The sequence below is a fragment of the Saccoglossus kowalevskii genome, chromosome 7 (assembly GCF_978046115.1).
Source record: "Saccoglossus kowalevskii chromosome 7, keSacKowa6.1, whole genome shotgun sequence".
NCBI lineage: Eukaryota > Metazoa > Hemichordata > Enteropneusta > Harrimaniidae > Saccoglossus > Saccoglossus kowalevskii.
Genome location: NC_140647.1, coordinates 39650647 through 39676968, shown reverse-complemented (window position 1 = coordinate 39676968; position 26322 = coordinate 39650647). Strand labels below are relative to the sequence as shown.

The following is a 26322-nucleotide window of genomic DNA, read 5'->3' as shown; positions in this document are numbered from 1 at the left end:
ATATGTATTTTAAGGTCTATGGTTCGGATTGAATATGAATTGAATACTTAGTATCCATATGATCTTTTGAAAAATCAGCTAAACAGTTCACAACCACGATTATGGGGATTTGGCGAATTTTCAACGAAGACAACGGTTCCGGTCATGAGCAGCTGTGTCATGAAGTCAACATTTTACAATGTTGTACACTATTTTTCATTCTTGACATTGTGAAATTATTCCGTTTTTTAGGAGAAGAAAAAAATGATTTTGACAAGATAATTTAGAAATTTATATTAAGAATAATTCATAACGAAATGTAAAACATACGCGCACATAATTTATTTTCATAATTACTGATTACACACGAATATTACAGAAAAAAAGATAATTTGTTATATTCTTGTTTGCACATCATGTTCACAAAATCATGTTCACAAAATCCCAGACAATTATTTGAAATGGCAAATTTTCTTGATGTTTTAGCGAGTACTCCGCGGGGTATATAGCGTGTTCTCACACTAGCATAATTTTGAGTTCACTCATTGCATTCCCACATGCGAAGTGCGTTTGAAAATAGCATAATTATATTGCGTGAGTGGCTGGTGAGACTTTATCACAACACGTTCTATTTATTTCCAACGCGCGTGGCCGGCGCATTTGATTGTGTTTATTTTGTATTTTTATTTTCGAAATGTAGCCCTCGCTGCGTTTATTTTGTCATGTCTCGCAACTGAACGTCCAAGCTGACTTTGTTTTGGCTGTATTGCAAATGTCATTTCTTTCTCCCTGGTCAATGAATCCAGAATCAATTGGGTATAAGTACGTTATTTTAGAATGATTTTCCTTTGGTTTCCCCTATGATAGTTAATCTGATTTATCATATACAAATGTAGCATTACAAACAGGAAGTCCTCGGCATGGGTCAGACACAGTCCTTCTATAGACTAGTATACCCCAGACAACTCGTTTTGATGAATGGTCTGGGTATGGCTTGTGGGTAAGAATAGAAAATGGATTTCGGTGAGGATGTGATTATTTGGATTTTTGAGAACGGATTTTTACTATTGAAATGAAATTATCACATCTAGGGATGAATTGTTAATAGGTGAAGTGATGTTAATAACATAAGTAGTTCATCGTCTTGCGTACACCGCAACAACAAAGATTTCAACACAGATCTCCAGTCAAGAGGGTGGCATTTGGACGTAACCCCGGAGTTAAATCATAGACAATATAGTAGGAAGGACAAGCAACTCCAGCGATTTTATTGTAGCAGGGTAGGCTGGAAAAAAAAGTTAAGCTGATTTAAACTAACCCTTAACATAAACTAAATGTATATTTTGATTTCTCGTTAAATGAGTGTTTTTAGGCGGCGAGAGTGACACTGTCAGCGGTAATGTACATTCATGCAGAGAACAACTGACTCGTGTCCTTTGTCTAGTATCGCAATTGGTGAAGAATTGGTTAGTGCTTCGTCAAGTGCTAGAAACTTAGGTGTCTTGTTTGATTCGCAGCTATCTATGGAAACACACATTTCTACTATTTGTAGATCTGGATATTCCCATCTAAGAAATATTAATCGTATTCGTAAATCATTATCCCAATCTGATACTGAAAAGTTGGTACATGCATTCATATCTTCTCGCTTAGACAGCTGTAATTCATTATTGTCTGGTCTCCCTGTAACTAAGATAAAACCTCTTATTCGTGTACAAAATGCAGCAGCCCGCCTTGTCACTCGTGCTCGAAAATATGACCACATTACAGACATTTTTATTAAACTTCATTGGTTACCAGTTGTACAAAGAATCAATTTCAAATTACTTTTACTAGTGTATAAATCTTTGTATGGTTTTGCCCCAAATTATCTATGTGAATTAATCGAATTTTATGTACCTAGTCGTAGTTTAAGATCTGAATCAAAGTTTCTTATTAAAACTCGTCAGGTGTGTAGTAAAAAGTCCAAGGTGTTATACAAAGACCGTGCTTTTGAAAATTTAGGTCCTAAACTTTTTAATGAATTACCTCTGTCTGTTCGTTCTAGTCCTTCAGTAGACATTTTTAAATCCAGACTGAAAACGCACTTATTTAAATGTGCTTTTAATATTTGACTGATTGTTTATTGTATCAGCGCCTTTGATCTTCATATGTTGGAATTGTTGCGCTTAATTAAATAAAGTTATTATTATTATTATTATTATTATAACAACTGTCAGAGAGGCTCTGTCAGCAGTGTATCAACACCGATACGCCGATTGTGTAAAAGTGGCAGGGAAGTGTTGGAAGTGGCAGGAAAGTCTTGGTGGGAAAGTTCAGGCAGACGTTTGCGGCCTGGTTGAGGCTATGGGTCCGCCAATTCGGGCCTAGGGCCGTGTATGGGAGTGGTTGTTGCAAGAGGGGCCTACTGCGGGCGCAGCAACCCAGTAAGTTTATTTCTGGGGGCGTATTGCAGAATTTAGCATTTTAAAGGGGCATATTTGTCAGGACTTCTTTTTTGCTTTACAAAAAAAAATATAATTAATTGTCAATTTAGCCATTTTCACGTGATCGCGAAAACTAGCGTGTCTGCGAAATAAGTCGGGTTAGTGTTCGCGATCACGCTAAAAGTACTAAAACAACAATTATTTCTTTTTGTAAAACAAAAAAGAAGTCCTGACTTTGCCAGTCTAATTTGCCTCCCGAACTGGCCCACTGAAAATGAAAAACACCCCACTTTCCTGCTAAATTTGGAAACCGGTCAACTGTCAGAACCGACCGATTTATGTAGCCCTCAAATTTCTCCATAGACGCCTATGTTAAAACATCCTGTAAAATCCGACCCTGTCTACTCCAATATTCACACTGAATACATCGACTATCTAACCAGTTGCATCACATCCGCTGTCTAGTAATCCAGTTTGTCCAACCTAAAAAGTGTGCATTGTGTTCAATTTACCGTGAACGTCATATAAACAATACCAAATCTCACACTCCACTGAACGTCCCATGTAAAACAACGCATCGCATTGTGTATGGCAGTATGACCCCAGATATTAACAATTGATCGGCGTCATCACCAGTCCCTATCATGGTCGATTTTGACAGGTTTTACTGACTAGTAATTATGAACATTGTGATTTTAGATACTCGTTATATACGAAAAAATAAAAAAGGTTGTTGCGGTATTGTTCATTTTCCCCTACTACTAGGCTTGTTGGTACGCATTTATGTATCAGAATTTTAATTCAATGTCTAAATATAACTATTATGAAATTAGTTCAAATAGTAAAACAAAACAGTAATCCAAAGCCCGAAGTGAAACTAATTTGGAAAGCCATTCCATCTACAGCACTTTGTTTTATCCCAGGGGATATTGACCCAGGCAGCTTTGGACTTTTACATAGAACCGCTTGGCCGGGAAAGTGATCTCCTCCACATACGATACTATTGCTCTGTAAATCCGTTAGGTTTAGACATTATGATTATTGGATAATTTGGAAAATTATTTACGGGAAGGTTTGATTTCAATGAAGGTAGAATGTTTTTATTCTGTGTAGCGCGTCACCAAGTGACAGATGATAAACGACCATCGAATCTTCGACGCTTTGCTACTAGGTACATGTAGCAGTGATCGTAGCAGCCAAACTCTGCACAGTTCGATACGCGTTACTTCACAAAGCAGCTTTGCATAGAACTCATTTGCATATTATAATACGTTCGAGCTACAAGGCCCTGTCGGTTAACAAAGTTATACGTACGTCACTCCGTTATTTTAATCACTTTTTTAAAACGTTTCACGCCCTGACTTCGAACACAATTTTCAGTTAATTAGATTAAAATATACATGACTTGCGTTAGAAAAGTACAATCATTTTCTAGATGCCATAGCATTACACTGTACAATAAATGACTAACTTTATAAACTTACTAGAACCTTTGTATTCTATGGCTGTTAGACGCGGAAAATCGAACCTGTTCAAGCCAGACATAGTATTGAAATATTCACCAGAATACAAGATGAACGAAAATATTTAGGAAACCCTTTTGAGTGAAATTAGTTTTTGATGTTTTTTCCCAACTACATACGTTAACAGAACGTTTTTTTCTTCCAAGTTTTAGTGTATCACATGCGCCATTTCACTACAATGACATTACCTTGCAAAACATAGTCTGCAATAAAATGGTTTGTATTTACATTTTTACTGAAGTCTGACATTAATAAATAGTTTGGATGTCACATACGTTTTTTTCCACTTTTTGTAGTACGTTTTCAGATGTAACAACTACGAGAAAATGGCCGTGCGTAGTGAGGTGATTGACCACAAAATTGAAGGCTGCCTGTGGCAGAGGTACTATTGCTTAAAGCGCAAAGACCTATGGGAAGGAGATTGGGTAGCTCCAATTGTCCTACAAGAGCTTTGCGACCGAGTCGCAAAATGCCTTTTCTCAGGTCGCAAAGCACCGTTGCTACCACTTTGGCGAGTTGCAACTGCGAGCGCAAACGCTGTTTTGAGGCACCCATACATACCTCCAGGATGGGCAGAACCCTGAGTTTGAATGTGATTGATCAAGGCATGTCAAAGCTCCAAAACAGCATTTGTTAAAAAATCTGATCTAAAAAACTAAAAGGCCTGCATCAAGGCACCATTATTGTTCAATGTTTGTGCCAAGTTTGAACAAAATCCACCCATACACGATGAATAAAATGGTCTCCATCAAATCGTGAAATGAACAGAATTGCATATGTATCCAAGATGTTTGATGTACGTGTGAAGTTTGAATGTGATTACGTCTGAATAGGAACTAACAAGTCATTGAAAATGACACAGTCCCCATTAAAGTTTTGAAAGTTCTCTTTGTGCTTGTCATATTAAAGCGGAGGGGTTGTCGCAAGCGTGTCCTTGAAACTTGAGTTCCAAGTGGCGTATACAACAGATTGTTTATTTACATCAAAACATGTGTTTCGTGTTGTAGTAATATGGCCAAAATAAAAACAGCGGTTATTCGGCCATCTTTGATCTGATTATGAAACACACTGATATATATGATGTATGTGCCAAATACGAATGAAAATAGTACATAAATTGTGGAAATATAGTAGTAAGGCCAAAACGTCAGATGGCTGTCAATCGGCCATCCTTGACCAGATTTTAAAACAAATTGTCATGGACATGCATCCTAACATGTATAAAGTACATGTATGTGCCAAATTTGAATGAAAACTGACAGAGCACGTCCAAGATACTGCATAAAATAAACAAAAACAAGATGCCTGCCAGTCGACCATCTTTGATCCAATCATGGACATGTATCCTAACATGTATAATCTATGTACCAAGTTTGAATGACAACTGACAAAGCATGTCCAAAATACAACATTTTCAAAAGGGATTCTGAGATATGACTCTGGACTAATAACAAGCAGCCTCTCGGTCGAGATAGCTCTGCTGTTAGCAATGCACATTTCAATTAAAGTACTGAACATATCATCAGAAAATCAGATTTGCAGTTTTCTCGCCCACAGAGGAAGAAAAAGATCTTTTCTACAACATCCTCCAGGAGCAGATCAACAAAACTGGGTATCACCAGATGGATGCAGCAGAAACCAAATTGACCATATAGCTATTAAAGAGAAATGGAGAAGGTCCATGAAGGATGTCAGAGCAGTGTGAGGGGCAGATGCCAGCAGTGACCACCACCTTGTACTCTACACATTGCAGTTAAAGCTGGAGAGGACGAGAAAGGAAAAATGCCCACAGCCATTGGACTCTGGCAGATTGAAAGACCTGGCAGTGAGAACCCAATTCACAGTTGAACTTTCAAACTGATTCCAAGTCTTGGGAGACACACCTTTAGATGACATTAACATCCTATGTGACAGGATACAGAAGACTTTTTTGACACTGAACAGGACGTACTTGGTTACAGAATAAAGGAAAGGATAGAGTGGATCTTGAAGAACACTTGAAAGCTCATAGAGGAAAGAAAAGTTGTGAAACAATGAACACTAAAAGGAAAAGAAGAAAAAAGATCAAGAGTCAGAGACGCATACCGGGTTTTGAACACTACTGTGAAAAGAGTGCCAGAAAGGACAAGAGAGAATATATGGAGAAATTAGCAACAGATGCGCAAAAAACAACAGAAAAAGGAAACACCAAGACAGTGTACAAGATCACCAAGACTCTCAGTGGTGGCTTTGCTAATAGAACAGCAGTGGTGAAAGTAGGGAGTACAGTGAAAAAATAAATTATTCCAAATAGCTTCATTGACAGTATCACTTTGTTACTCAGTCAAAAAGAAACAGAAAAAAATTGGTTCAGTAGTTTTCAAGATATTGTATGTTGAATGTACTGAAAAACGTGCATTTTTGGTAAAATTGCTGGAAAAATCGTCAAATCAAGCATTTTCAAGTTTTAGAGCACTGATAACACCAGGAAAATGTAATCTGGAAAGATGTTTTTTTTTTTTTTAACAACAGCATTATACTTGTTTTAATAAAATTTAACTAAGTAGTCTCTTACAATACACCACAATCTGCACAGAAGACAGGCAAAGTTTGACAAAATTCAGTTTGACTTTGAGTTTTTTTGGGTGCGGCACCGTTGAAAATTGGCATATTCATGAAGTTTGGAGACCTGTAACTCAAAAATTAAAAACTGAATCACAGTTAAATTTTGGCTTGGTGATGACATCAGTTTATAGACAGCATAAACAGTATGTTTTGATTCATATCATCCTTACTTTTGTGGAGACAGTTTGTGCAAAATTGAAATAAACATTATTTTGTCTTTTGCAAGGTGGTGGCCATTTTTGATTTTCAACACTTTTTAATGTAAATTAACATTCAATACTTAGAGTCTGCTTTATTAATAAGAAACCTTTATAATATTAAATTAATATTATTCAACTATTTAATTTTCATATTAAAATGAAATTTAGGGGTTACGGGTGACCAAGGCAGTTTGTTGGGGGGTGCACGCAACTTAGAAGGAAAAACCCATAACTATGGGTTGACTTTTATTTCTATCTCATAAGATTTGTACATTTAATTATAAAATGTGTAATTAGTAAACAATTATACGTGTGAATCACTGGGCTATACAAAACAAACCCACCCCCTCAATCAACATTGAGGTGAACATGTCTTGTACAACAAGCATATTTTAGCATAGAAAATTTATATTTAACACCGAATAATTCCACATTGTCAGTTGTCAGCCTATAACTTTATGAAAAGTATTTTGTTTTAAAATTGTTATACAGTGAATCAATCCTGGTTACGTTGTCCACTTTCCATGCCCTCAATAAAGAGTCCTTTGGAGCGATGTTAATTTCTGATAAAACAAATTTTATGTCAATGTTATCGATGTCATTACGTGATGGCCACCTAAATGAGTCACCAGTTTTCCTCTCCAGACAATTTACTGTTACAGTGGTAGAGTCAGAAGAAACCCCTATTATTTCACCAGCAAACCACTGTGCTTCATATGCTACAGCTACATACATGCCAACAGTCACATGTTTTATTCCAAAAGTATTGTGTACATTCTTCTTCACTTTTTTCTTGCCTCGTACTGGTACTGCATCATTTGCTTTTCTTTTCCTGATGTTATCATTTATTTCTTTCACATACTCTGGCATGCCTCCATTTGCTCTTATGATTGATTTCAGATTGTCTGTAAGTTCTTGTACAGTTAAAACAATTTTGTTACTTTGGTAGATTTGATTTCAGTACTTGACAATGGTACCGGTAGGTTATTTGATCTTTTATTGCTTTCATTTGTTGCACTCTATTCATCTGTGTCAGCATCATGTCAACTTCTCTCTCTGTTTCCCGAATTCCCCACTTATTTTTTATTCGTAATTCGTAATTCTAATTTTACTTTTATTTGTCTTTTGCGTTCTAGCAGTTTACGGTTTTTTTCCAGTCTTTCAGTCTGCAGCAAAAGTCTTTTTTTTTTAATGTTTCTGCTGTGAACAAATTCCTTCTTTCTTCTTTCAGGGGCTTGTTTTCGTGCGATTGATAAATATTTTCTTTTGATGTCTGTTCCCAGATTATAGAGATATAATGAGGTTTTGTTTTTGTTGAAACAAATACAACCAGCTTTTGAAACCCGACTTTTCTGTGGCGCCCTGTGAATGTTGCGATTAAGATCAGAGAAATCCGACTCTGATCTTACATTAGTTAAGGGTGCATTTGCAACTTCTTGTCGCAATGACTCAGAGGGCTGGTTTTCTAAACCACCAGGTAATTGATTACCAACCTGTCTCTCTACAATGACCAGCATAGCTTTGCAGATACACTGTGCACTTTCTAATGTTAATGTGTTTAGTTCTGGACTACATTCTTTGAATAGTGCAGCATAGATTTCATCCTTGTTTATTAAACAGTTGGTAATGTACTTTGTTTCTTTCAACAGTGGTGTTGCATCAATCGCGTTGTCTGCTAGGCAGGTTTTTAATTCTAACCAGTGTATGTTCATATCATAATAATTCATATCTTTTTCCAGAAGTCGCATCAAAGGTCCAGTTACCAGCTTAGAAATAATTCCAAGGGCTCTGCATTCTGCAATTATAACCTGTTCATCCAAAACAGCCTGAACCTGGCTTATGAGTTTATTTGTAGAATTACATCTTCCTGATGACAGAAAATCTGAAATGTGCTGTTTGTGCATAGTACAATGCAGCTCCCTGGTAAAATGCAACATTGAATCTATTGTGTTCAAACTTTATCAATCTAGTTTTCTCTTTTAGCTCATCTTCCAAATATGGCCCAAAATCAGTGTACACACCAGATTTTTGACAACCCTCATCAGTAAAACCTTTACTCGTTTGATATAACAAATTAAAACAAAATGTTAATTTGATCTTGTTTTTCCTTTTCAAATTCAATGCATGCTGAACTGGCTGCGGCAGCCATATTTACCAATACATGCATTCCGCATAGAAGATGGTTCACAGTTTTCATTTTTGTCTTTTCATTTTCATCAAATGAGTCCCAGTTTTGGTCAACAATAGGCAATAAAGATTCACGCATTTCTTCCATCTCACTTTTATATTTTTTGTTCACAACATGTCTGTCACTCATAATATTTTTGCTTCGAAGAATTAGTTGTGCGTATACATGTTTTTTTTCTTCATCGTTTACAGCTATTGACTGAGCTAGTTCTTCAAATGTTTCTATGGTAGCATTCATGTAGTCATCAGCTGACCCACTAAGCAATTCTTGGAAACCAAGAGACAACGATGACCTGTCTGGCAATGAAACCTGAAGGCCAGCATAGTCAATAAACTTTTTTCGAGTGCCATCACTGTGAAGTGTGTTTGGATCCTGTTGCTCAAGTGTATTTCAGTGGCAGCTTGGGCTTGAGCCAATACCAGGGCTTCGACCTGCATCATGGATGTCAGGGACTTACTCAGCAACCTACCAACATCAACATTCAGGATGTTCTTGAGCACTGACTTACAACTGCTGTGCAGTTTTGTACTGAAATATTGTGTGTCAAAAGATCATAATAAACCTGTCTTATACTATCTGTATACTTTCCATTTTCAAAGGTTTTAATTTCGTTTGCATCCATCAAATCTTCTATTTTTTCATGTAGCTTCATATTGTCATTTTCTAAATGTTTCACGTGTTCCAGATTACTCTTCACTTTCTGAGAATGGTGTTCACTTGCTGACTGGGCTTTTGTTTTCCAGTAACTTGCCTATACTTGTCTTGCTTCTTGCTCATTTCACTAATTTTATCTAGTGCAGCTAATTTCTCACGTGAAAGCTCTTCCATACTTTGAGTAATTTCGCTAATAACTGTCAGCAAGATTTCTACTCAAACTTTCTAGAATGTTTTCCAGATCTTGATTACTTCTACTTGTTTCACTCAGTTTCACTGACTTCATTAGGATTTGTCCTTGGAACTTTGTATGACTTTGTATGAAGTTTGCTGCGTTTCAGTTTTAAATATGCATCATGTAGCCGAGTCCACTGGCGTCTAATTCCAGTGACATTTAGTTTTGTTTCAGCACTAGGCCGCATAAATACATTTAACCAATTTAAAGCATTAGCCCAGGGAAGATTGTTTCTAATAAGAAAATTACGAAGTTCTAACACATGCTTAATTTCTAGGTTGATACTGTTATCCTGACTGGCTGTGAAACTACATAATATCAAAACTTGTGGTGTGACACTCTTTTCTGCAAACACTGCTGATAAACATTTTGCAGACTGTGTTGCTATGACTGTACTCAAGACTTGAACTTCCTTTCCATCTTTTCTAGCTTTCTCTACATTTCTCTGTACTCGTTTTGTTAAGTTGCTAATTTTCACTGGTAAAACAATATCCGGGTCAAAAAGCCTAATTATATCCGGCATGGTTTGTTGTATATTAATTCCCATTTTCTGCAGATCATCATGTAAATTTAAATACAGACCATAACTTAGTGGAAAATTGCAGCTAATATCAACTAACTTCTTCTGCCCTGACAATAAACTTTCTAAGTTGTCCCTGATTCTAAGCGACACATCCATACTGGAATATCTAAATATAAAAAACAAACAATATTTATTATCTGTTTCTAATGTCTAACAAGAGTATATTAACGAGTTTAGAAATTAATTATTTATATGTTAGAACTAGGAAAAAACACAGAAAACAAACAATTGTGACTAAAAAGTGTATTTTATTTACAACATAAACAACTGTTGAATAATAATAAAGTGAACACAAATTAAACAGGCAAAAATAATTAAAAAAAAATCCAAACAAACAAATAATTGAGATGATTTAATTCTCTCATTCCATAAGGTAATAATAATGTGATTTTCGAAATCTTCAAAATCAAAGCCACGAAAGAAGTAAAGTCGATGTTGAACTTTGAATGAGCTACCGGTACTCAGATTTATAGTGCATGGCGTCGGCATATGGTTTCAAAATGCACGTAAACAACACAGAATTTCCCTAATAGTATACCAAATAATCGTGCAAAGTAAAATTCACAAATAATTAATGGTAATGCCGGCGTAATAACGATAATATCGCATTTTTGAAGCTTTGCGAATAATTGCCGTAATTTTTTGAACCCGGCAACTAAACCTGTAGAAAATTTACATTCAACCACTTCATTGCCGATTATGTGCCGAAATTATGTAAAATAACAAAGGACCTTGTAAATTCGGTCACAAAATAATCGTACGAGAATTAGTTTCTTTGGAAATCAATGTTACTACCCAGAAATTGGCGTCCCGTGAAGTGTAGACCTCCAAGGAAAAGTTCTGGTCGACTCAAAAATTGGCGCGTCGCCATTTTTATGTTCGATCTTAACTTTTGACCTGTCTTCCAATGACCTCGATTTTGTACCGGAGTTTTCTCAGTGGAGCTGGTCAATGAATAATTACAATAATAGTTTAAACAACAGTTAAAATAGTAAACATGGTGAAACTTTCAGTTTAAAAAATTTACATACCGTATTTACATAAGAAAACGAACGGACAAAACTTTGACCTCAATTTTCTTTCGCATGAGTCATACATGTAGCTGCATAAATTAAACTAGTACCATCTTACAGCGAATTTTATTGGCCATATTTTCATCTGTGTTTGAAAGATCTGTGTTGATTGGCTCCCCTTTGGCTTTTCTGTTTTATATCACGCACCCTGCAAAATATCGAGGGCCATGTTTATTTACAGCGCAATTTTATCGCTAATAGTCAATTTTTCCGGCAGGAGTGTGATTCAGTCACACATCGTACCAAGCTTTTTACGCGCGAAATAGACACACAATTAACCTGTTTTAATAATTAGCGTTATTTTATTGATGTGCAACGTCTAGAATTTGTAGAATAAAAGTTTAAAATTCTTGGGAAAAGTTACAGCGTGCGTGAATTTGTACGGCCGCCATATTGGATTCTGAACTCCCTAGTGAAAGAAAAGAATGGGAAAGTGCTCATGACAGATGAGGAAAAGCTGAACAGATGGGCGGAACACTTCAGAGACATACTGAACACACCTGACCCAGAAGAAGAGTCAGAGATTAAAAGAGCTGGCTACAACATAGAAATGAAACGTGAAAACATCACAGAACAAGAGATATAGAGGAGGCTATTCAACAGACAAAGACGGAATCACTGCCGACATGTAGAAGACAGACCCCAGCATCAGTGCCAGAGCCTTAAAAGAATTCTTCAACAAAGCATGGGAAATGAAGAAAGTTCCTGAAGCCTGGAAAAGAGGAATTATTGTCAAACTACCCAAAAAAGGCGACTTATCACTTTGCAGCAACTGGAGAGGAATAAACAAGGTATTGAGAGGATTCTTAGAGAAGAGCAGGCATGCTTCAGAGCTGGAAGGGGATGTATTGACCAGATCTTTCTCCTGCGTACCATAGTCGAGCAGTCCCTTGAGTGGAACTTATCACTGTACATCAACTACATTGACTTTAAAAAAGAATTCAACAGCATCCATGATCCATCATTATGAAAAATCCTCGAGGCATATGGCTTCCCAACAACGGTCATCAACATCCTGAAGGACATGTATGCCAACAACCAGTGCTGTGTAAATCAGGAGTCAGACGGGGCTGTGTGACATCACCCACCCTCTTTCGTATCATCATTGACTGGGTAATGAGGAAGGTCACCAGTGACAAGGAAACGACAAATAAAGTGGGCAAAACAGCAAGGAGTGTGGGACTCAAGATCAACCCAAACAAGACCAAGATAAAGAAGAACAGAAGTACAACCAAAACCAGTGTCTGTGGTACCGACCTTGAAGAGGTAAAAGATTTCAAGTACGTGGGCAGCTATATTAAGAAAGAAATCTCAACTAGAGTTGGACTGGCAGCACAGGCTTTCAACAGACTACAGAAAGTCCAAGGCCATCCAGACCAGGACCAAGCTGAAGATTTACAAGTCAACATCCGATCCATCCTTCTCTATGCTTCCGAGATGTGAAGAACCAACAAGAAGATTGAAAGCAGGCTGAGGGGCTTTGAAGGACGCTGCCTTCGCCGCATCCTCAAGATCCACTGGGAACAGCATGTCACCAAAAGTCTACAGGCGCACCTGCATCAATAGCATCACAGCTGAGGTGAAGCAGAGACACTAGAGATAGCTGGGGCATGTGCTAAGAATGAGCAGAACCAGACACCCTCACGCTGCATTGAGATGGGCACCACCTGGGAAAAGAAAAAGAGGCAGGCCTCTGGGCACCTGAAGAAGGACTGTGGAAGAGATTTGTCTGCGCCTTATGCTTATATCACTGTTTACCAAAAATGACGAAAATATTAATCCAAATTATAGAATTAAAGATATCATCACGAAATGAACAAATCTAAGAGAGGTCTGCCAAAGGTACCTATACACCAAGTATCAAAGCAATAAGAATTACAGTCATCAAGAAAAAGTTGAAAAAGTAAAAAGTTGACATGGATGCCGGACGACAACGGACAATCACTTGTATGATAAGCCTGAGCTGCCCATTGTGACCATATACTGTGTGTTGTATTTTATGATAGTTAATTACCAATTTATATTAGTTGCATTTAATCAATATCGATTCGTCAGGATACCCGCATTCAATTCTAACGGATATAGTTTTGTGATGATTCGATTTGTCACCGTGTCGTGTCTTGAGCTCGACTACACGAACAATACCGTCTTTGCCTGGAAAAAGGCACGTTATTTTGGCCATTTGCCAGTTGATTCGTTTCCGAATATCATCGTGAATTAACACGATATCACAGACTTTGACCGTGTTTTTTGTCAAGCCTTTCGTGGTAAGTAGGTGTCTTTCTCGAAGAGCGATAACATACTCTGACGACTAGCATCAGGATACCAGCATTCAATTCTAACGGATATAGTTTTGTGATGACTCGATAAGTCATCCCGTGTCGCGTCTTGAGCTCGACTACACGAACAATACAGTCTTTGTCTGGAAAAAGGTGTGTTATTTCGATAAGATACTCTGACAACCAGTGTTTCCAGAAAGTGCATTGGAGCGAAGCTATGTGTTGATAGTGGCAGTTTAACATGCGGTTATTACTCAAAATGTTCGTTGTATCATCGGGTACTGCATGTGGTAGGCTAGTGATTGTCCGTCCATTGACGAGGTGCGACGGCGTTAATGATGTGAGATCATCAACACTTGCAGACACGTTTCTTTAGGGGTCTGTCATTTATTGAAGACTCTATTTCTGTGAGAATATTTTCAAGTTCATGATACGTAACACACGCCTTGCCTAATACTTTCTTTAGGGCATTTTTAGTGATTCCCACCATGCGGTCATATAGCCCACCAAACCAGGGACTACGTTTGGGAATGAATCGCCAAGTACATGTAGTATGATTCTTTGTTGAAAATGATTGAACTTCTGGGTTCGATATGATTTCTTTCAGCTCATTTTTGAATACATATTAGGGTATTTAATCTCATAATGGAGTATTTAATTTTATAATGGGGTATTTAATCTCATAATGGAGTATTTAATTTTATAATGGGGTATTTAATTTTATAATGGGGTATTTAATTTCAATTTGGGTTATTTAATTTCATATTGATGTATTTGAATTCATAGTGGATTATTTAAATTCATAATGGGTTATTTAATTTCATATTGGAATATTTCATTTTATATTGCGTTATTTAAATTCATATTAAGGTATTTAATTTCATAATGGGTTATTTGAATTCATATTAGGGTATTTAATTTCATAATGGGTTATTTGAATTCATATTAGGGTATTTAATTTCATAATGGGTTATTTGAATTCATATTAGGGTATTTAATTTCATAATGGGTTATTTGAATTCATATTAGGGTATTTAATTTCATAATGGGTATTTGAATTCATATTAGGGTATTTAATTTCACAATGGGTATTTGAATTCATATGAGGGTATTTAATTTCATAATGGGTTATTTGAATTCATATTAGGTATTTAATTTCATAATGGGTATTTGAATTCATATTAGGGTATTTAATTTCATAATGGGTTATTTGAATTCATATTTGTGTATTTAATTTCATAATGGGTATTTGAATTCATATTAGGGTATTTAATTTCATAATGGGTATTTGAATTCATATTAGGGTATTTAATTTCATAATGGGTATTTGAATTCATATTAGGGTATTTAATTTCACAATGGGTTATTTGAATTCATATTAGGGTATTTAATTTCACAATGGGTTATTTGAATTCATATTAGGGTATTTAATTTCACAATGGGTATTTGAATTCATATTAGGGTATTTAATTTCATAATGGGTATTTGAATTCATATTAGGGTATTTAAATTCATAATGGGTTATTTGAATTCATATTAGGGTATTTAATTTCATAATGGGTTATTTGAATTCATATTAGGGTATTTAATTTCATAATGGGTATTTGAATTCATATTAGGGTATTTAATTTCACAATGGGTATTTGAATTCATATTAGGGTATTTAATTTCATAATGGGTTATTTGAATTCATATTAGGGTATTTAATTTCACAATGGGTTATTTGAATTCATATTAGGGTATTTAATTTCACAATGGGTATTTGAATTCATATTAGGGTATTTAATTTCATAATGGGTATTTGAATTCATATTAGGGTATTTAAATTCATAATGGGTTATTTGAATTCATATTAGGGTATTTAATTTCATAATGGGTATTTGAATTCATATTAGGGTATTTAATTTCACAATGGGTATTTGAATTCATATTAGGGTATTTAATTTCATAATGGGTTATTTGAATTCATATTAGGGTATTTAATTTCACAATGGGTTATTTGAATTCATATTAGGGTATTTAATTTCACAATGGGTATTTGAATTCATATTAGGGTATTTAATTTCATAATGGGTATTTGAATTCATATTAGGGTATTTAATTTCATAATGGGTTATTTGAATTCATATTAGGGTATTTAATTTCATAATGGGTTATTTGAATTCATATTAGGGTATTTAATTTCATAATGGGTTATTTGAATTCATATTAGGGTATTTAATTTCATAATGGGTTATTTGAATTCATATTAAGGTATTTAATTTCATAATGGGTTATTTGAATTCATATTAGGGTATTTAATTTCATAATGGGTTATTTGAATTCATATTAGGGTATTTAATTTCATAATGGGTATTTGAATTCATATTAGGGTATTTAATTTCACAATGGGTATTTGAATTCATATTAGGGTATTTAATTTCACAATGGGTATTTGAATTCATATTAGGGTATTTAATTTCATAATGGGTTATTTGAATTCATATTAGGTATTTAATTTCATAATGAGTTATTTGAATTCATATTAGGGTATTTAATTTCACAATGGGTATTTGAATTCATATTAGGGTATTTAATTTTACAATGGGTATTTGAATTCATATTTGTGTATTTAATTTCATAATGGGTATTTGAATTCATATTAGGGTATTTAATTTCATAATGGGTTATTTGAATTCATATTTGTGTATTTAATTTCATAATGGGTATTTGAATTCATATTAGGGTATTTAATTTCATAATGGGTATTTGAATTCATATTAGGGTATTTAATTTCATAATGGGTATTTGAATTCATATTAGGGTATTTAATTTCATAGTGGGTATTTGAATTCATATTAGGGTATTTAATTTCATAATGGGTTATTTGAATTCATATTAGGGTATTTAATTTCATAATGCTTTGTATGGAATTTATTTTCACTGATTTTTGACAAGATAAATGTAAAATATAGGGAAAACAAATTCACTGGATTTTATTTTCACTGAATCATTCCTTCAGCAAAAATAGCGAAAATTTATTCCAAGCGAAAATAAAGTATTTTACAGTATTTCGTATTTGTGTATTTAATTTCACAATGGGTTATTTAATTATTTCATATTGGGGTATTTAATTTGCCTTATCTCCATATACTTTCAAGTTTGTACATGTGTTTTATACTGGTAAAATATAGTCTCAAAACAGTACTATAAAGCAAGTCTCGGCCGCCAAAGGTCATCAATACGTCACGTGAGCGCCCCTCCATGCCCAGGTAATTTAAATGACCTACATTAGACTAAACGGGACATAAAATTACTCATTAAATTGTTCACAGACAAAAATATAGTTTCGTCAGCTTAACTAACAGAAGTAATATACATTAATGTTAACTTAATTAACTATTCGTTGATGAATGGTTCGACACCGCGAAGATTTAAACGAGTCGGTAGATACATAGACCACAATCACACAGTATGCATTTCGTGGCGTAACGTAATGTCGGTACTTACACTGCACCATTTCGTAATCCTTTTATCACTCCTAGGACTTCTTTAAATCTTCCTGATCCCAGCAGATGATTTACCCCCGCCAATGCTGTCGCCATTTTACCGTGTGCGTTTGTTTATATCTCCATTTTCTAACACTAGTTGGCGCTACCAGTGTAAGACCTGACTGTGTCGTGTCACGCTAACACTCAATCTCCCATTCTCTACCATCAGTCCCAGGCAAAAATGGCGGTGTGTGGATACTTTCGCTGATCTAACCGCAAGGAACTCTGGGAAGGAAAATGGGTAACACTTGCGAACCACACCGGAGTGAAGTCATCCGCCAGTCGCTGATAGAGGGACTGTGGTCAGTCAGAGTATCCGCCAGTCGCATCCGCCAGTCAAATATCTTATATCAAGTCTCAGAAGTATTGGGGCAGCCAATTTGCAAACTCGCTAACAGTTGGCTTTCGAATGTCGCTGGCGCCGTTCTGTGGTCATGCCTACTCTGGGTGAATCTATATAACAGTAGGGGACAGTCGTCATACTTTAGTTGGATGGCGATTTCGCTTTCAAATATACCAGGGAATGTGTTATATTTTCTTCGTGGTGTTCGTATACAAGGGATTGTCCACACAAAAATGATGAATGAAGTCGAATTTTATTAGCGGTTGGTTTATATAGAGGGACTGTGGTTTAATGTTACCCCAACGAATCGTTTGGATGTGAAAATTTATTTTCTCCCTGATTTATAGTAAACTTTCTCAACTTGTCTCTTTATTTAGTTTCAACATGGATGTACTAAAAAAAAAAATTCTTAGTACATAGCATCCATGGTTTCAATCAGTGTTCAAGATGGCTACCCCCATATAGTAAATATCGGTGAATTAATTGCATTTATCATATCATCACTTGTACGCCAGCTGACTGTGGCCATTCTCAGGCTGACCAGGGAAACTACTTTCCATTACCAAGCCTCGCAAAGCAAATCATTCAGGGGAATCCAGACATGTACATGTGGACGCGACCACGAGTCAAAACCCAATCATTTAGCCAATTCGCTAGCGAGTTTGCAAATTGGCTGCCCCAATACTTCTGAGACTTGCTGTATCTGTTCTACCAAATTAAAATGTTATCTCCATTTATAATCGCTGGTTCATACGGCTGTGGAAACCATTAAGAATCATATTTTGGGTCAAAATCACAATTTTTATATCAAATTTATAAAACACGCTAACATCTCTTTCGAGTTGAGGCGATAATAACTACAGTTTGTAAATCGATACACACCATCTAACTAAACGGCATGATTCATTTTAAATAAAAAAGTTAGTTGTTTTCGAAAGTTAAACTGAGCATTGAAGAATATTTCTTTTACCGTGATAACAGCTCATTGTCGAAACGAAGTTTACCCCTTCACGCGAGCTACAATGAACCCACAGTCAGCTGGCGCACACGTGATATTAAAATAAGATATTTACTATATAGGGACCGCCATCTTGATTACAGCATAAAACTAAATAAGAGACAATTTTTGGTTTCAAATACCTCAGGAAAGTGTTCTAGGTTCTTGGTGTAATTAGGTGTTCGTATGCAAGGGATTTTTCCACACAAAAGCGCCGAATTCGGCTGAATTTTGTTATCGGTTGGCTTAATATAAACCCAATGGATCGTATTTTCGTGAAAGATTGGTATTTTTGTCCAGATTTGTAAGAATCTGAAAAACGCGTTTCATAACTTTTCTCTTACTAGTATTTAGTTTTATGCTGCATTCAAGATGGCGGCCCCCATATAGTAAATATTGTATTTATTTCATTATCACGTGTGCGCCAGCTGACTGTGAATGAACCATACCCTTGAATAGGCGTCAATGACTACCGGGAAAACCTAAGTTAGAATTAAATTTAGGCGTCAGGAAGATTGAAATGTTCGAAAATGACGCCTAAGTTAGATATTTTACTGAAAATGAATTAACGACCCTGACAGAATCGAATACGAAATATGTATGCCTCCCATACAAGACCTTTATTTTTTTAAAGTGAAAAACTATTGTCAACTATAAAACTATAATATTTGCAGGTCGGCATCTCTCAGAACACAGCTTTGCACAGGACCTGTGAATAAATTCAATGGTTTGCTGACAACGAGCAAGAATCTTGAATCCCCAAAAATTTAATCACACCCCCATGGATTAATCAGACGATATTACGTCACGGTGCACCACTTAAATTGTCAGTCATAGCCGTGCGAAGGCGTTTTTATTTAGAACAATGGCGATGTACGTAGCTTTTGGGAGGCATGTATTAAAACCCTTAGAATTTGACACGCACACAATTTTCAACAACAAATACATTTTAATTAACAACACATATACATAACATTAGGCAACTATAAAAATTTGCAACATTGACTTTCCCTTTAACAAAAAGAGAAAAACAAATGATTAAATGATTTTTGTTCATTGCTTGGAAGAAAACAAATTTAATCATACAACATCAATACATTGTATCGAAATAATAAACTTACAAGAAAAAATATTTATTGTATAATTTTTATTGTATAATTGTTGTCCTTCGCACATATTTATTATATATTCATGATCGTTCCCCCATATTTATTATATAATCATGGTCCTTCCCCCATATTTATTATGTAATCATGGTCCTTCCCCCGTATTTATTATATAATCATGGTCCTTCCCCCATATTTATTATGTAATCATGGTCCTTCCCCCATATTTATTATGTAATCATGGCCCTTCCCCCGTATTTATTATGTAATCATGGTCCTTCACTCATATTTATTATGTAATCATGGTCCTTCCCCCATATTTATTATGTAATCATGGTCCTTCCCCCGTATTTATTATGTAATCATGGTCCTTCTCCCATATTTATTATATAATCATGGTCCTTCACTCATATTTATTATATATTTGTGGTCCTTCACTCATATGTATTATATATTTGTGGTCCTTCACTCATATGTATTATATATTTGTGGTCCTTCACTCATATGTATTATATATTTGTGGTCCTTCACTCATATGTATTATATATTTGTGGTCTTTCACTCATATGTATTATATATTTGTGGTCCTTCACTCATATGTATTATATATTTGTGGTCCTTCACTCATATGTATTATATATTTGTGGTCCTTCACTCATATGTATTATATATTTGTGGTCCTTCACTCATATGTATTATATATTTGTGGTCCTTCACTCATATGTATTATATATTTGTGGTCCTTCACTCATATTTATTATATATTTGTGGTCCTTCACTCATATGTATTATATATTTGTGGTCCTTCCACCGTATTTATTATATATTTGTGGTCCTTCCCCCGTATTTATTATATATTTGTGGTCCTTCACTCATATGTATTATATATTTGTAGTTCTTCACTCATATGTATTATATATTTGTGGTCCTTCACTCATATGTATTATATATATTTGTGGTCCTTCACTCATATGTATTATATATTTGTGGTCCTTCACTCATATGTATTATATATTTGTGGTCCTTCACTCATATTTATTATATATTTGTGGTCCTTCACTCATATGTATTATATATTTGTGGTCCTTCACTCATATTTATTATATATTTGTGGTCCTTCACTCATATTTATTATATATTTGTGGTCCTTCCCCCGTATTTATTATATATTTGTGGTCCTTCACTCATATGTATTATATATTTGTGGTCCTTCACTCATATGTATTATATATTTGTGGTCCTTCACTCATATGTATTATATATTTGTGGTCCTTCACTCATATGTATTATATATTTGTCGTCCTTCACTCATATGTATTATATATTTGTGGTCCTTCACTCATATGTATTATATATTTGTGGTCCTTCACTCATATTTATTATATATTTGTGGTCCTTCACTCATATGTATTATATATTTGTGGTCCTTCACTCATATGTATTATATATTTGTGGTCCTTCACTCATATGTATTATATATTTGTGGTCTTTCCACCATATTTATTATATATTTGTGGTCCTTCCCCCGTATTTATTATATATTTGTGGTCCTTCCCCCGTATTTATTATATAATTTGTGGTCCTTCACTCATATGTATTATATATTTGTGGTCCTTCACTCATATTTATTATATATTTGTGGTCCTTCACTCATATGTATTAGATATTTGTGGTCCTTCACTCATATGTATTATATATTTGTGGTCCTTCACTCATATGTATTATATATTTGTGGTCCTTCCACCGTATTTATTATATATTTGTGGTCCTTCCCCCGTATTTATTATATATTTGTGGTCCTTCACTCATATGTATTATATATTTGTGGTCCTTCACTCATATGTATTATATATTTGTGGTCCTTCACTCATATGTATTATATATTTGTGGTCCTTCACTCATATGTATTATATATTTGTAGTTCTTCACTCATATGTATTATATATTTGTGGTCCTTCACTCATATGTATTATATATTTGTGGTCCTTCACTCATATGTATTATATATTTGTGGTCCTTCACTCATATGTATTATATATTTGTGGTCCTTCACTCATATGTATTATATATTTGTGGTCCTTCACTCATATGTATTATATTTTTGTGGTCCTTCCACCATATTTATTATATATTTGTGGTCCTTCCCCCGTATTTATTATATATTTGTGGTCCTTCCCCCGTATTTATTATATAATTTGTGGTCCTTCACTCATATGTATTATATATTTGTGGTCCTTCACTCATATTTATTATATATTTGTGGTCCTTCACTCATATGTATTATATATTTGTGGTCCTTCACTCATATGTATTATATATTTGTGGTCCTTCCACCGTATTTATTATATATTTGTGGTCCTTCCCCCGTATTTATTATATATTTGTGGTCCTTCCACCGTATTTATTATATATTTGTGGTCCTTCCCCCGTATTTATTATATATTTGTGGTCCTTCACTCATATGTATTATATATTTGTAGTTCTTCACTCATATGTATTATATATTTGTGGTCCTTCACTCATATGTATTATATATATTTGTGGTCCTTCACTCATATGTATTATATATTTGTGGTCCTTCACTCATATTTATTATATATTTGTGGTCCTTCACTCATATGTATTATATATTTGTGGTCCTTCACTCATATTTATTATATATTTGTGGTCCTTCACTCATATTTATTATATATTTGTGGTCCTTCCCCCGTATTTATTATATATTTGTGGTCCTTCACTCATATGTATTATATATTTGTGGTCCTTCACTCATATGTATTATATATTTGTGGTCCTTCACTCATATGTATTATATATTTGTGGTCCTTCACTCATATGTATTATATATTTGTGGTCCTTCACTCATATTTATTATATATTTGTGGTCCTTCACTCATATGTATTATATATTTGTGGTCCTTCACTCATATTTATTATATATTTGTGGTCCTTCACTCATATGTATTATATATTTGTGGTCCTTCACTCATATGTATTATATATTTGTGGTCCTTCACTCATATGTATTATATATTTGTGGTCCTTCCACCATATTTATTATATATGTGTGGTCCTTCCCCCGTATTTATTATATATTTGTGGTCCTTCCCCCGTATTTATTATATAATTTGTGGTCCTTCACTCATATGTATTATATATTTGTGGTCCTTCACTCATATTTATTATATATTTGTGGTCCTTCACTCATATGTATTAGATATTTGTGGTCCTTCACTCATATGTATTATATATTTGTGGTCCTTCACTCATATGTATTATATATTTGTGGTCCTTCCACCGTATTTATTATATATTTGTGGTCCTTCCCCCGTATTTATTATATATTTGTGGTCCTTCACTCATATGTATTATATATTTGTAGTTTTTCACTCATATGTATTATATATTTGTGGTCCTTCACTCATATGTATTATATATATTTGTGGTCCTTCACTCATATGTATTATATATTTGTGGTCCTTCACTCATATGTATTATATATTTGTGGTCCTTCACTCATATGTATTATATATTTGTGGTCCTTCACTCATATGTATTATATATTTGTGGTCCTTCACTCATATGTATTATATATTTGTGGTCCTTCACTCATATTTATTATATATTTGTGGTCCTTCACTCATATTTATTATATATTTGTGGTCCTTCCCCCGTATTTATTATATATTTGTGGTCCTTCACTCATATGTATTATATATTTGTGGTCCTTCACTCATATGTATTATATATTTGTGGTCCTTCACTCATATTTATTATATATTTGTGGTCCTTCACTCATATGTATTATATATTTGTGGTCCTTCACTCATATGTATTATATATTTGTGGTCCTTCACTCATATGTATTATATATTTGTGGTCCTTCACTCATATGTATTATATATTTGTAGTTCTTCACTCATATGTATTATATATTTGTGGTCCTTCACTCATATGTATTATATATTTGTGGTCCTTCACTCATATGTATTATATATTTGTGGTCCTTCACTCATATGTATTATATATTTGTGGTCCTTCACTCATATGTATTATATATTTGTGGTCCTTCACTCATATGTATTATATATTTGTGGTCCTTCCACCATATTTATTATATATTTGTGGTCCTTCCCCCGTATTTATTATATATTTGTGGTCCTTCCCCCGTATTTATTATATAATTTGTGGTCCTTCACTCATATGTATTATATATTTGTGGTCCTTCACTCATATTTATTATATATTTGTGGTCCTTCACTCATATGTATTATATATTTGTGGTCCTTCACTCATATGTATTATATATTTGTGGTCCTTCACTCATATGTATTATATATTTGTGGTCCTTCACTCATATGTATTATATATTTGTGGTCCTTCACTCATATTTATTATATATTTGTGGTCCTTCACTCATATGTATTATATATTTGTAGTCCTTCACTCATATTTATTATATATTTGTAGTCCTTCACTCATATGTATTATATATTTGTGGTCCTTCACTCATATGTATTATATATTTGTGGTCCTTCACTCATATGTATTATATATTTGTGGTCCTTCACTCATATGTATTATATATTTGTGGTCCTTCACTCATATGTATTATATATTTGTGGTCCTTCACTCATATGTATTATATATTTGTGGTCCTTCACTCATATGTATTATATATTTGTGGTCCTTCACTCATATGTATTATATATTTGTGGTCCTTCACTCATATGTATTATATATTTGTGTTCCTTCACTCATATGTATTATATATTTGTGGTCCTTCATTCATATGTATTATATGTTTGTAGTCCTTCACTCATATGTATTATATATTTGTGGTCCTTCACTCATATGTATTATATATTTGTGGTCCTTCACTCATATTTATTATATATTTGTGGTCCTTCACTCATATGTATTATATGTTTGTAGTCCTTCACTCATATTTATTATATATTTGTGGTCCTTCACTCATATGTATTATATGTTTGTAGTCCTTCACTCATATGTATTATATATTTGTGGTCCTTCACTCATATTTATTATATATTTGTGGTCCTTCACTCATATGTATTATATATGTGTGGTCCTCCACTCATATGTATTATATATTTGTGGTCCTTCACTCATATATATTATATATTTGTGGTCCTTCACTCATATGTATTATATATTTGTGGTCCTTCACTCATATGTATTATATATTTGTGGTCCTTCACTCATATGTATTATATATTTGTGGTCCTTCCCCCGTATTTATTATATATTTGTGGTCCTTCCCCCGTATTTGTTATATATTTGTGGTCCTTCACTCATATGTATTATATATTTGTACTTCTTCACTCATATGTATTATATATTTGTGGTCCTTCACTCATATGTATTATATATTTGTGGTCCTTCACTCATATGTATTATATATTTGTGGTCCTTCACTCATATGTATTATATATTTGTGGTCCTTCACTCATATGTATTATATATTTGTGGTCCTTCACTCATATGTATTATATATTTGTGGTCCTTCACTCATATGTATTATATATTTGTAGTTCTTCACTCATATGTATTATATATTTGTGGTCCTTCACTCATATGTATTATATATTTGTGGTCCTTCACTCATATGTATTATATATTGGTGGTCCTTCACTCATATGTATTATATATTTGTGGTCCTTCACTCATATGTATTATATATTTGTGGTCCTTCACTCATATGTATTATATATTTGTGGTCCTTCCACCATATTTATTATATATTTGTGGTCCTTCCCCCGTATTTATTATATAATTTGTGGTCCTTCACTCATATGTATTATATATTTGTGGTCCTTCACTCATATTTATTATATATTTGTGGTCCTTCACTCATATGTATTAGATATTTGTGGTCCTTCACTCATATGTATTATATATTTGTGGTCCTTCACTCATATGTATTATATATTTGTGGTCCTTCCACCGTATTTATTATATATTTGTGGTCCTTCCCCCGTATTTATTATATATTTGTGGTCCTTCACTCATATGTATTATATATTTGTAGTTCTTCACTCATATGTATTATATATTTGTGGTCCTTCACTCATATGTATTATATATATTTGTGGTCCTTCACTCATATGTATTATATATTTGTGGTCCTTCACTCATATGTATTATATATTTGTGGTCCTTCACTCATATGTATTATATATTTGTGGTCCTTCACTCATATTTATTATATATTTGTGGTCCTTCACTCATATGTATTATATATTTGTGGTCCTTCACTCATATTTATTATATATTTGTGGTCCTTCACTCATATGTATTATATATTTGTGGTCCTTCACTCATATTTATTATATATTTGTGGTCCTTCACTCATATGTATTATATATTTGTGGTCCTTCACTCATATGTATTATATATTTGTGGTCCTTCACTCATATGTATTATATATTTGTGGTCCTTCACTCATATGTATTATATATTTGTGGTCCTTCACTCATATGTATTATATATTTGTAGTTCTTCACTCATATGTATTATATATTTGTGGTCCTTCACTCATATGTATTATATATTTGTGGTCCTTCACTCATATGTATTAT

General features: G+C 34.0%; 1 protein-coding gene across 1 annotated transcript in view; it reads right to left on the bottom strand.

The window, feature by feature from the left end:
• The window catches only part of LOC100378771 (peroxisomal membrane protein 4-like), a 46678-nt gene extending 29276 nt beyond the window's left edge, over positions 1–17402 (bottom strand). The window contains exon 1 of the mRNA XM_002736428.4: positions 17234–17402. Coding sequence (XP_002736474.1) covers positions 17234–17328 — 95 coding nt within the window. The 5' untranslated portion in view covers positions 17329–17402. The remainder of the gene's footprint in view (positions 1–17233) is intronic.
• Between the last annotated feature and the right edge of the window lie 8920 nt (positions 17403–26322).